The 11,518-nt window shown below is 40.0% G+C and overlaps 2 protein-coding genes across 2 annotated transcripts; one reads left to right on the forward strand and one right to left on the reverse strand.

The window, feature by feature from the left end:
• The first annotated feature begins 480 nt into the window (after positions 1 to 480).
• On the forward strand, positions 481 to 3,416 carry LOC133521988 (uncharacterized). The gene is made up of 3 exons (XM_061857152.1): positions 481 to 730; positions 2,162 to 2,245; positions 2,973 to 3,416. Exons 1-3 carry the CDS (start codon positions 685 to 687, stop codon positions 3,131 to 3,133), a joined length of 291 nt encoding a protein of 96 aa, XP_061713136.1. The 5' UTR covers positions 481 to 684; the 3' UTR covers positions 3,134 to 3,416.
• LOC133521987 (splicing factor U2AF 50 kDa subunit) lies at positions 3,408 to 9,414 on the reverse strand. Its single transcript, XM_061857151.1, has 8 exons — positions 9,287 to 9,414; positions 8,621 to 9,208; positions 8,131 to 8,213; positions 6,500 to 6,622; positions 6,330 to 6,417; positions 5,669 to 5,822; positions 4,742 to 4,826; positions 3,408 to 3,695 (listed from the first exon to the last, which is right to left on the reverse strand). Exons 1-8 carry the CDS (start codon positions 9,300 to 9,302, stop codon positions 3,564 to 3,566), a joined length of 1,269 nt encoding a protein of 422 aa, XP_061713135.1. The 5' UTR covers positions 9,303 to 9,414; the 3' UTR covers positions 3,408 to 3,563.
• Between the last annotated feature and the right edge of the window lie 2,104 nt (positions 9,415 to 11,518).

The raw sequence follows: 11,518 nt of genomic DNA on the forward strand, positions 1-11,518 counted from the left end.
AAGATACTTATGTAAAAGCGATATTAGCCTGAGGTAGCTTAAATTAGTTTTGGGAAGATTACTGTAAACGCAAACAGCATTAAATTAGACTGATATTAGAACGATATTAAAATAAATACTTACGCTTATAATTTGTGCCCAAATCCGGGCTTATACGATGATATAAAATCAATATAAGAGCGAAAAAATTGTAGTCTTGAGACTGTTGTAAGCGTGTTTTTGCTAGTTGGGATCGCATCTGTCACACCGGATATAGATACAGATACCTACATTCCTAAGTCTACCGTTAAATGTCGGAATCGTAAGTAACTGTTATATAAATCAACTCGCTATACTTAATTAACCTCAAGATCTGTTACAACTAATCGGAGGTCACATATACTGGTCCTGTAAGAGGTTGAATTGCTAAGCGTTGTTTATGTTACAATTACAACAGGTCTGGACGTAAGTAAATATTTCTTTGAATAACACTAGATAACACTTGACTCATTTGACCAATTCCGAACTACGGATATGCTTCGCTTACACCACAAAGTAAATGACTGGTAGTAATCATACTTCTTATCAGTATGATAAGATAACCAAGGCTAGCACGAACACACCTTGTATTGCGTTCCAAACTGTTGGCTGTTTTAGTGCAAAATTATATTACTATAATTAGTGTAAAGGAGTGAGTGATCCAAAATGGCACAAAGGAGGTCCTTGCTGTTTTACTTGGCGGCTATCTTGGGTACGTTATGATGAGGGTCCTATTGTGACACAGACCCCCTTATCTCTAGTTACATTGTATTCGAGTTGCTTTGTTCAGGTATGCTGAATAGGCACCAAACCTAATTAAGTTTGACCTACTTTGCATTACCCGATGTATCGAGATTGTTGAGATATGCAATATTCTAATATATACAAATAATTAATTATTTGGGTTCGTTTAACAAAGCAGGTAATTTGGTTATTCACAGCCCGAAAACTTACCCATTACGACTCCAGTGAGAGAATGGTACTATACTATATGCCCAGAATGTTCATATAGATAATTACTAGAGGACTGCTAGGCCAAAACTCGTAAAGAACGTTTAACCCTTATAGGCAGAGGCAATTGAGTATTTGAAATAGTCTTAGTTTCTTTGCAATAATATTGAAAATCAGTGGGTTATTGGAAATAAAACAACAAACATGCATTATAATGTGCTACCAGAATCGCTGCAGACCGATCTTGGTGTAACTCTAGATTTGGGTAAATTACAAAAAAATGTTTATAGTTACGGAGTTGTAATTAGTTTTAAGCTGATTGACTCCATTGTGTTACGACAATTATTAAGCAGACAGCAGTTTCTGTTTAAGTTACACGCATGAAAGTGTATTACCGTAAGTATGCTATAAACTCAAGTGTGAAATATTAATTAAGTATAAATGAATACAATTTACATGGTTAATTTTCATACCACAATGGAATCAATTAATGTAAGACTAATTACAGCTCCTACATACATTTTTTTTTCACCCAAATCTAGAGTTACACCAAGATCCGTCTGCAGCGATTCTGGTAGCACAGACGGTGCTAGTGTTATGTCATAATTTCATAGAAGTTGACGTTTAAAATAACACTTATGTCTGTGCTATCAAAATCGCTGCAGACTTATCTTGGTCTACCCTATATATATGACTGGGCCCTTCTTAACGTAAATAATAATAGACGAACATAATTAAATCTAGGAAACTAGAAGCAAAGACAACTTTGATTTAAGTGTATTTTATATGACCCAGTTAAAATTAAGTTTTACAGATATTTTACTCACAATAAAAATAAATAAATATTATATTAAAATAAATAAATATTATAGGACATTATTACACAAATTGACTAAGTCCCACAGTAAGCTCAATAAGGCTTGTGTTGAGGGTACTTAGACAACGATATATATAATATATAAATATTTATAAATACTTAAACACCCATGACTCAGGAACAAATATCCATGCTCATCACACGAATAAATGCCCTTACCAGGATTTGAACCCGGGACCATCGGCTTCATAGGCAGGGTCACTACCCACTAGGCCAAACCGGTCGTCACAATAAAAATAAGCATACTTATAAACATTTTCAGTGGTATTTTTATTGACAAAACTTTAAGCTTTCTTTGGTATGCGAACTTTTCAGTAATCATCAGCACGCTCACACAGGAGGCTGAAGCTCGAAGAAAGATTTTGAGAGGAAGGCGTGTGATGACACGGACTTATTACCGTAAGTACACTTATTATTACCTTTATTTTATAATAGCCTCCTTATAAAGGCGATGGTGCCTATGACATGGTTCTACAGTGGCCTAGGATTCAAATTGGTTGACTGTTCGTCCCGTACATTACACGGTAAAGCTGTCAAACTCGGGGGTACCATTTTTTTCTTTTCTTATATTTACAGATGTAGTGCATAACTGTTTTCCATCGTATCCTCAGGTCCAAGGTTCTACCTTATAGGACTTATTCAGTTCGGTGAAAAATCATATTCAATTGGAACATAGTTGCATTTGTTGTTTCGTTCAATTTTCAAACAAAATAAAATCAAATGTATTTCCTCACCATAGGTTCAAATTTTTGTTTTTTTCATTTGTATGGGTGGGCCTTAGCCCTTCAAGTGGCATATGTCATTTTTTGTTGAAATTTTGATTTTATTTTAATCAATAAAATTTCATATTTAAATGACAATCGACCACGAGCCGGCGGCCTGCCACTTGAAGGGTTAGGTAGGAGTCTTTTCTCGGAAAGGTTCGTATTTGTCATGCTATTTCAGTCAACGTCAGTACTTTTGTACCGAGCGAGACTGAGTTTAGTAAAGACACATTCGTATGTTTCCGTAAAAATACGATGGAAAATAATTATGCCCTACCACTGTTCACCTCTTCTAAAATCAATAACTCTGATACCATCGATACCAACCGAGACCGTGTTTAATGTAGCTCGTTTAATTCTAGGTGGCAACGCGATACCAGCTTGGGCGATTAGCCTCATCGCGGGCATTGGAATGCTTATGATTGGCGGCATTCTGTACGTGGTTATGAGAAAACTTGTCCTCTCCTCTGAAACGGGCACGTTGAATACGTATCAACCTGCGTTGCAGAATGAAGACGTTTGAAGAGCGTTTTATACAAAACGTGAGTTGAACGTCTTTTGAAATTCTTCTTAGTCAATTGCATTTTATTCACTGCTAAGAAAATAGAAGCCGAAAGACGTTCTAATAGCTCACGTTATGTATTTTAGTGTCAATTTAAGTTAAACCACCGTTACTATTTTAATGTGTTACACTTTCGCGGTTAAGCGATTAACAACCATGTGAAATTACTAGACAAGTAATTTGTAGTCATGTTTTAAGTTTAATGTTTACATTTTTGTCGAATAAAACCATTGCCTGGATAAAATCAATTTATTTTAGTTTAATACGTAATAATAATTATGGTATATGAAAATCTTAAACCGAGCACATACGTCGGAAAATGTCACTTAAGAGATTGTACTAATGAACAAATGAGAAAAATGATTTATGCTGAAGTCAAGTATATAAGAGTTTAGAACTCTCGACGATGATACTTGTCTGGATCGAAGTAAGATGTGACCACGACGCGGTTGCTGAATTTTCTTCCTGTGAGGGTTTGCTGCGCTTTCTGGCAGTCGGCGATGCTGTTGAACTCTACAAACACCTGTAAAAGATCAACATAACATTATATCAGAATATTCCTTACAGCTTACAACATAATTTATTTGAGTCCGCAGCACGCTCGGCCGAATTTCACCTTTCCATACAAACGCAGTTTCGTTCTCATTTTAAAACTACGTGTTGGATTGTAATGGAACTTTGCACTTACAATGACATGAGGTATATCTATTCCTCTAATTAGTTTAAATAGCACCAGCTTATAATACAAACGAAATAGAGCACTTCAATTCGCTGTATTCTTTTAACTAAGGTATCTGAAGCAACATAAACTAATTAGGTATTACATATTTCTTCCTTACGGTAATTTCTACTACCTGAAGGTTGTCTGGAAGAGATCGCTTTTTAGCGATAAGACCACCTGTTGTTGCTAATTTTTTTTATGTTAATTGCTGTATTTAATCATGTTTTCATTGTGCACAATAAAGAATATTATTATTATTAGGCATAGAAGGATATTTCAAGCTCCCAGAAATCTAAACAAGTCCTACAGTAGAGGAGCAAACAAATTACACTGGATAAACTAGATTATACTAGATAGCTCTGTATCTAGCTGTCACAGACTAATAAAAGAAAATTATTTTAATTTGATCAAGTTATGAATGCTACTAAACATAGACTAATAGACATACAAAGTCGAATAAATTGTCTACTATATTGATTAGTTCAGGTGCCTGTAGGGCCGCGGAGGGGCGCTGGTGGCCCAGCGGTAAGAGCGGGCTGTGACTTCCGGGTTGCGGGTTCAAACCTCGGCTCGTACTAATGAGTTTTTCGGAACTTATGTACGAAATATCATTTAATATTAACGAGTCGCTTTTCGGTGAAGGAAAACATCGTGAGGAAACCGGACTAATCCCAACAAGGTCTAGTTTACCCTCTGGGTTGGAAGGATGGCAGTCGCTTTCGTAAAAACTAGTGCCTACGCCAAATCTTGGGACTAGTGCTACCATGAGCCGTGGCAAAAAGCCGGGACAACGCGAGGAAGTAAGAGCCTGTAGGGCCGCGGAATGGTCGTAAATCATGCATTCTCACCTTTCCACAACCTGGCACTTCTACGCCTTCGATGGGTCGAGGGATTTCTATACTGCGCACGCAGCCATATTTATTACATTCCTCCCTGTAATTAAAAAAAAGCGTTATATAGTACTTTTATTAAAATAAAGCTCAAAAAGTCATAACGGGTTTTCAACTCTGTCAAAATGCAATGGTAAAGCCATTTTTATTTACTTTACTCACTTGATGTCCTCATACTCCTCCTCGTCGCGCAGCTCGTCGGGAGTGACCATGTTGAGCAGGCACGGCACCTCGGTGGGCGGCCCGGCGCCCGCCAGCGTGAGCCCGGCCACCTGCAGCTGCACGGACATTATTCACTTGATGTCCTCAAGGATATCCTCATACTCCTCCTCGTCGCGCAGCTCGTCGGGAGTGACCATGTTGAGCAGGCACAGCACCTCGGTGGGCGGCCCGGCGCCCGCCAGCGTGAGCCCGGCCACCTGCAGGTGCACGGACATTACTCACTTGATGTCCTCAAGGATGTCCTCATACTCCTCCTCGTCGCGCAGCTCGTCGGGAGTGACCATGTTGAGCAGGCACAGCACTTCGGTGGGCGGCCCGGCGCCCGCCAGCGTGAGCCCGGCCACCTGCAGCTGCACGGACATTATTCACTTGATGTCCTCAAGGATATCCTCATACTCCTCCTCGTCGCGCAGCTCGTCGGGAGTGACCATGTTGAGCAGGCACAGCACCTCGGTGGGCGGCCCGGCGCCCGCCAGCGTGAGCCCGGCCACCTGCAGGTGCACGGACATTACTCACTTGATGTCCTCAAGGATGTCCTCATACTCCTCCTCGTCGCGCAGCTCGTCGGGAGTGACCATGTTGAGCAGGCACAGCACTTCGGTGGGCGGCCCGGCGCCCGCCAGCGTGAGCCCGGCCACCTGCAGCTGCACGGACATTACTCACTTGATGTCTTCAAGGATGTCCTCATACTCCTCCTCGTCGCGCAGCTCGTCGGGAGTGACCATGTTGAGCAGGCACAGCACCTCGGTGGGCGGCCCGGCGCCCGCCAGCGTGAGCCCGGCCACCTGCAGCTGCACGGGCGCAGCGCCCGTCATGGCTGAAAACACATTTTTTTACAGCCAGCTGCACAAATAAATCGTCGTGATGAAAACCTAAATTTTAATAAGTGTGTATCTTTTCCATTTAAATTATAATTTCTATATTTGATAGTGAAAACATCAATAACGATTGCTAACAGAGCCTTGTGGTCTAGAATTAATCATAGAATCTATGTTGTCAGCCAGAAAGGCAAAATATATTACGTTGGCATGGGCTGAAGACATTAGTTTTAATTCAACCTTGGCCTTTAAAGAAAGTCATATTTTATTCAGTGAGCGAACCTTTGAACATTTTAGTCACCATTCTCACCAAAATGAAAGAATGATGCGAACTGTGAATGAATAAAGACTCAGCATTGGTACTATCTTATGTTTGAATAGACTAGGATTATCTTTGAGTTATGAGATTACAAATGTGCTCGAGTTCTAAACATCAATCATATCAACCCACATAAAAAATGGATCATAAATGTATAAACATAATGTTTAGAGTAAAATGTATTTACCCAACGTTGAATTCTTTGCCCCAATACTGGCTCGTTGGACTATGAGTTTCTTGTCACCTAGCTGCATACCATTCAGACCCGCAATGGCCTAAAAATAAATCAAATTGAGTACAAAGATGAGTCATGAAAAAAGAATTTTTCATTCAGATTAATAATACGTTTATTCTCACCTGATCTGTCATTGAAATGTCCACATATTCAGCAAAGGCATATCCCTTGCTGAGACCCGTTGAAGAATCTTTCACTAAATTGAAAGCTCGGAGTTGTCCAAATGACATCAGGAGTTCTTTCACCTGTTTCATAACATATTGCATAAGTGCAAATCAAGTCACACATTATAACAAAAATAAAATACAAATTATTTTATAATATATAATTGTTTATCTAATAACACAGAAAGGATTCTAAAAGTTTGAATGTTCCCGTGAACATTAGTGGCAATATGCAGCAAATTAATGAATGTTATCTGACCTGTGTCTAGCCGCATTTTAGAATTATGTGTGAATGGAGGAGACTTGCCTTGGAGTGCCGACGTCTCGTTCAAGTACAAGACGTATAGGTGAGAATGAGAGACAACAGTGACACGCGGGCCGCGAATGTGCCATATCTAAGCTAGGGAGGGGCAGAAAGCAGACTATCAGTGAGTTGTATAAGTAATCATCGAGCGAGGAGACGCTCGTCCATGCTAGGGTACCTGAAATACCTGAAATGGACCAAAATATATCGCGGCTCACTGCTGGCGCCACCGTAGCCCTGTCAACTGTTGAATCTCGCCCTGAAATGTTGCGGCTACCTAATGGGAATCGCCTTACTCATTTAAAATCATATTTGCTCAGTTGTTGTTTAATTTTGTTTGAGGCAAATATCGAAATAATCAAGTTTTTATATATATTTAAAAAGCCTAAAATGTTATGCTGTAAAAATGACAAGTTACATTAAATGTATGTGTAGATTTCAATGTTATTCAAAATTGGAACAATCAACCTAGAAATGATTTTCAAATATAATTTGGAAAAAGAGTTGTCTATGGAATAGGAAACTTTTGGCAGGATAAGCTGAGTAGCTGTCAGAAGATTAGTTAGAAAGGAGGTCTGGAATGTGCATGCACTGCAGTGCTTCTGCATCACTCTCACATTCATGGCCGCATAAGGATCTGTTTACCTAGAAACCTAAAAGCTGGCTATGAAATTTAGACACAGATATTTAAGAAAACAAGGCATTTTTCTGTAAAACAAAATACCACTTCATATGCAATTAATTAGATACTGAAATAACAAATTAAATGCACTTCATATACTATAAAAAAAACTTGAAAAATGAGACATTAACTTCTTATGGGCAGTACAACAGATTTTCATGTACAGTAAGCTGCAGACTTAAGTGACTCCCCTGCAAACAAATTACTATGTATGAAGGGGGAGGGGGGGGGGGGGGGTTTACTTCTATACAACTTACTGTAAGTATCTATTTTAAAATAAATTTCCAATCATTTATAAATTTGAAATTAATGTTTCATGTAACACAAAAATTAACATTCCGTCATTGGTTTTCGAAGCTGGCTACCCAGGGAGCCCACCGGTCTCGAAAGGTTAAGTTTATATATCCTAGAAACTGAAATGTTGTTTCATTTCCTATCAACTACCGTATGGCAATTTCTGCCTTCATATTTTCATTTTCTTACAAATACTAGTTCATAGTAGTTAGTCAATTTATGTATTTTAATGACATTTCAGTGTCTGGGATCTATAATCGGGATTCAGTTGCAAGTGTAAGGGCAACTAAGAAAAAATAAAGCAATTACCTGATCCTCATTCAGATAGTTAGGCAAACCGCCTATGAATATTTTATGTGGAGAATCTGGAACCACAGTGCTGATAACTCCAGCTGAAAAACATTTGAAATAATGAATTTGAGAATTATTGTAAATGTACATAATAATGCAATGACATACTTTAACCCTTGAACAGTCAAACCTATCAGAAACTATGGAAAATTGAACCCTGTCATTTTGAAATGAAGTTTAAAATAATTGTTATAATGGTCATTTTTGCCACATAAAATGGAAGTTTGCCCATTAAAGGGTTAAACCTTTACACCCGGTCCAAGAGGATGGTGCAGGTTGATTACAGTTAAATGTCAATTTTATTTTAACACATGTCACTACAATTCATTATTAAGGTAGCAAATCTCACTTCTTCCGTTGGAAAGGGCTCAAATATCTATTTTGAAAGTCATTAAGCTATTACAACAGTAACAATGCAGGAAATTCAAACTGGATTAGTTCTACTAACCTGGAACATTAATAGATGGGTTTTCAGTACCAGGCATAGGCTGGTAATCATGTGGCCGTCTAATCTTTAAGCTCTGCCCTTTGAAATTGATTCCATCAAATGCCATGGCCTGAGTAGTCTCATCTATAGATCTGAACTCGAGGAATGCAAAGTTTTTGTCCAAGTTTATCTGGCAAGCAAGGACTGGGTTTCCGGCCGCTTGGGCCAATCCTGAAAGATGCATCTGCTGGTTGAAGAACTCCATGGTCTCCTCTTCAGTGACACCAAATGGTATGTTGCCCACGTACAACCTTCGCGCTTGCCGAGTAATGGTTGAGCCAACCACAGGGACTGCCGCCTGGGGCGTGTCTGCTACGATATTCGCTGGGATCTGGCCTGCCGCCTGCATAGCCTTATACTGCAAAGGAGTGATGTGCTCGAAGCCCGGTGGTGGCACATCCCAGTAGAGCGAAGGCTTGCGGCGACGCGACCGTTTTGACGTCGGAGACCTCGATTTGCTCCTTGCCGGCCGCTTTTCTCTCTCACGGCGCTCCCTTGATCGTGATCTGGAGCGCCTTCTTTCTCGGGAACGGGATCTGCGTCGGCGATCTGTTCAACATCATATCAATGAGGAAACTGAACCCACAAACAGGTCTTGATATATACTGAATATTATAAATGCCTTACCTTTATCTTCACCCATACTTAATTGATGTTTGGAATCACGAATTCAACACCGAAAATACTCAACCTCACAGGCAAAATGGCGTCGCATCACATTCGTTAGAAAGCCTTGTGGCGACACGGCGGCAGGGTTGCCAACTCCAAATTTTTTTTACCCCTAGAGCACAACTTAAAAGCCCCTAAAACTGTACTATTGTTTTGGAAAACCCACTAAATAAAAAATAAAAGAAATTATACGTTTAATTAATTATTTATTTGTACATTTTCCAGAATTTCGTACATTAAATCATTGTCAACCGGTTCGACACTTTTATGATCATACATATGAACGGTAAATAGTTTTAACATTTTATTTGTTGGAGTAAATGTCACGCAAGATCCTAATCGCTGTAGTGTGAAGCGGACCATCATCACACTTTGCAGCATTTCAATGGATAATCTATTCAGCAGCTTATTTTTTACTATATTATATATAGGCAACGCGCGTTATACCCTTGCATTTGAAATGGGAACTGTTGTAAAAGCCAACCCGCATTTTGCGATATTTTCGAAACGTTTGCAGCCAGCAGCATCGCAATCGTCGTATACTTCAGAGTAAAAATCCGCTGATGTTGAAGTGTTTGACCACATTTTATTACTCAATTGGTGCCACTCAGATTCGATATCATTTTTGTTTCCGTAAATATGAGGTCGCTGAATGTGATTTAAAACTGGTTTTATGTCAGGTTTTACTTGAGACGTAGCCACTTTTGGGTCTAAATTAGCAATTACTTTCAGGATTGATAAATTATCCGGCAGCCGTTTTTGTATCTGTTCTGCAAGGCAACATAAAAAGTTCTTGCATCTTTCGCTTACATCCAATAACCTGTTCGCACCCGTCGTACTCAAGTTTGCCATCAAATCCAAGAATCAACAGCCACGACGCCACAGACCCAAAATAGAGCGCTAGAAGCTTATTTACACGATACTTTTGGTGGGGCCCAACACCTAGATCAAACTTATAGCCATAACAGACTACCGCACGTATGGAAGTACCCTGCCTCTCCCTGATCCACCGTACTTGCTTTTTATTATTAATATACGGACTTTCTATTTCTATACGTCTTCCGTATGAGATGACATGTGCAAACGAGACAGCTGTATGAATGTGTATAGCGACGTTCCGTTCACACAGGTCATTTCGTAAGGAAATCGGGTAAAAATTCCGTATGTGGCCGGCCTAACACTGCACGACCCGACAAGGCGGCCCGACCATAAATGATGATCTAAACCGCCTTTACAGCGACGAAATATCCTACAACCACGTTACAAATCACTGTGTAGCTTAGATCGGAACGTTCAGCCGTGTATGTCCTTCTCAATCGCACTTGCGAGTTCAAGCAACACAGAGTGGGATACACTATGGTATCGAGAACGTTTCATTTCCAGTATAGTATGTAGCTTCTCACATCGTGAACACTTTTAGAAAAATCCCTAAAAAAAACACTAAAAATACTTAGCCCCTAAAAAAACCACTGGCTGCTTTTTTTCCCCCTAAATTTAGTGGTAAAACCACTAAGTTGGCAACCCTGCACGGCGGCAAGGGGGAAGAGAGGGCGGACAAGAAAACATATCGCTTTACATTCGCGTGCGGTGGCGAGCCGAGCTGCTAGACCGGGCTCGAGTCACCGCGGATCAGTGTTGCCAGGTGAGCGGAAGAGAATTATCGTATTTAAGTGTCGAAATTATCGAACCGATGAAAAAAAATGTCTTGCAAAATAAGCTTACATGTCCAATGTATAGTCAAACAAAGCCGCAATTTTCGTCTAAATTGCGCAAAAACCAATTTTATATTTGTTTATTGTTGTGATAGATCCAAACGGTTTACAGGAAATTTCGATATTTTTGACACAAACCAAGGAGCACCCAAAAGGTGCTAATTGTAGCCTATTTCGCAAGGAAAGTGTCATACTTTTGCGTACAATAATGCTCTTTGGAACGTACAACGTACCGGAGCCCAAATTATCGTACGTGTACGATAATTATCGTACGCCTGGCAACACTGTCGCGTTTACATTCGCTACTGGTGGCTCGGCTCGTGGCTGGACTCGCGGCAGTCGCGGCTCGTCTCGTCTCATGTCTGCTATAACTCGTAAGCTCCTTGAGTTAATGTAATGACTCCTCTACACGATGGCGCAGTGTAGGCCAGTCCACGGGACGCATTTATGCGTTAGAGGGAGCAAGTGATATTGCTAT

This window comes from Cydia pomonella, chromosome 10 (assembly GCF_033807575.1).
Source record: "Cydia pomonella isolate Wapato2018A chromosome 10, ilCydPomo1, whole genome shotgun sequence".
Taxonomy (NCBI): domain Eukaryota; kingdom Metazoa; phylum Arthropoda; class Insecta; order Lepidoptera; family Tortricidae; genus Cydia; species Cydia pomonella.

Bases quoted from the DNA above. Each gene is read 5' to 3' on its own strand.
- LOC133521988 (XM_061857152.1), top strand. From the start codon at position 685: ATGGCACAAAGGAGGTCCTTGCTGTTTTACTTGGCGGCTATCTTGG. The intron at 731-2,161 runs GTACGTTATGAT...CGAACTTTTCAG, and splicing joins TTACTTGGCGGCTATCTTGG to TAATCATCAGCACGCTCACA. The intron at 2,246-2,972 runs GTAAGTACACTT...GTTTAATTCTAG, and splicing joins GATGACACGGACTTATTACC to GTGGCAACGCGATACCAGCT.
- LOC133521987 (XM_061857151.1), bottom strand. The intron at 8,214-8,620 runs GTTAGTAGAACT...AATGTTTTTCAG, and splicing joins CCCATCTATTAATGTTCCAG to CTGGAGTTATCAGCACTGTG. The intron at 3,696-4,741 runs GTGAGAATGCAT...GATCTTTTACAG, and splicing joins AAGTGCCAGGTTGTGGAAAG to GTGTTTGTAGAGTTCAACAG.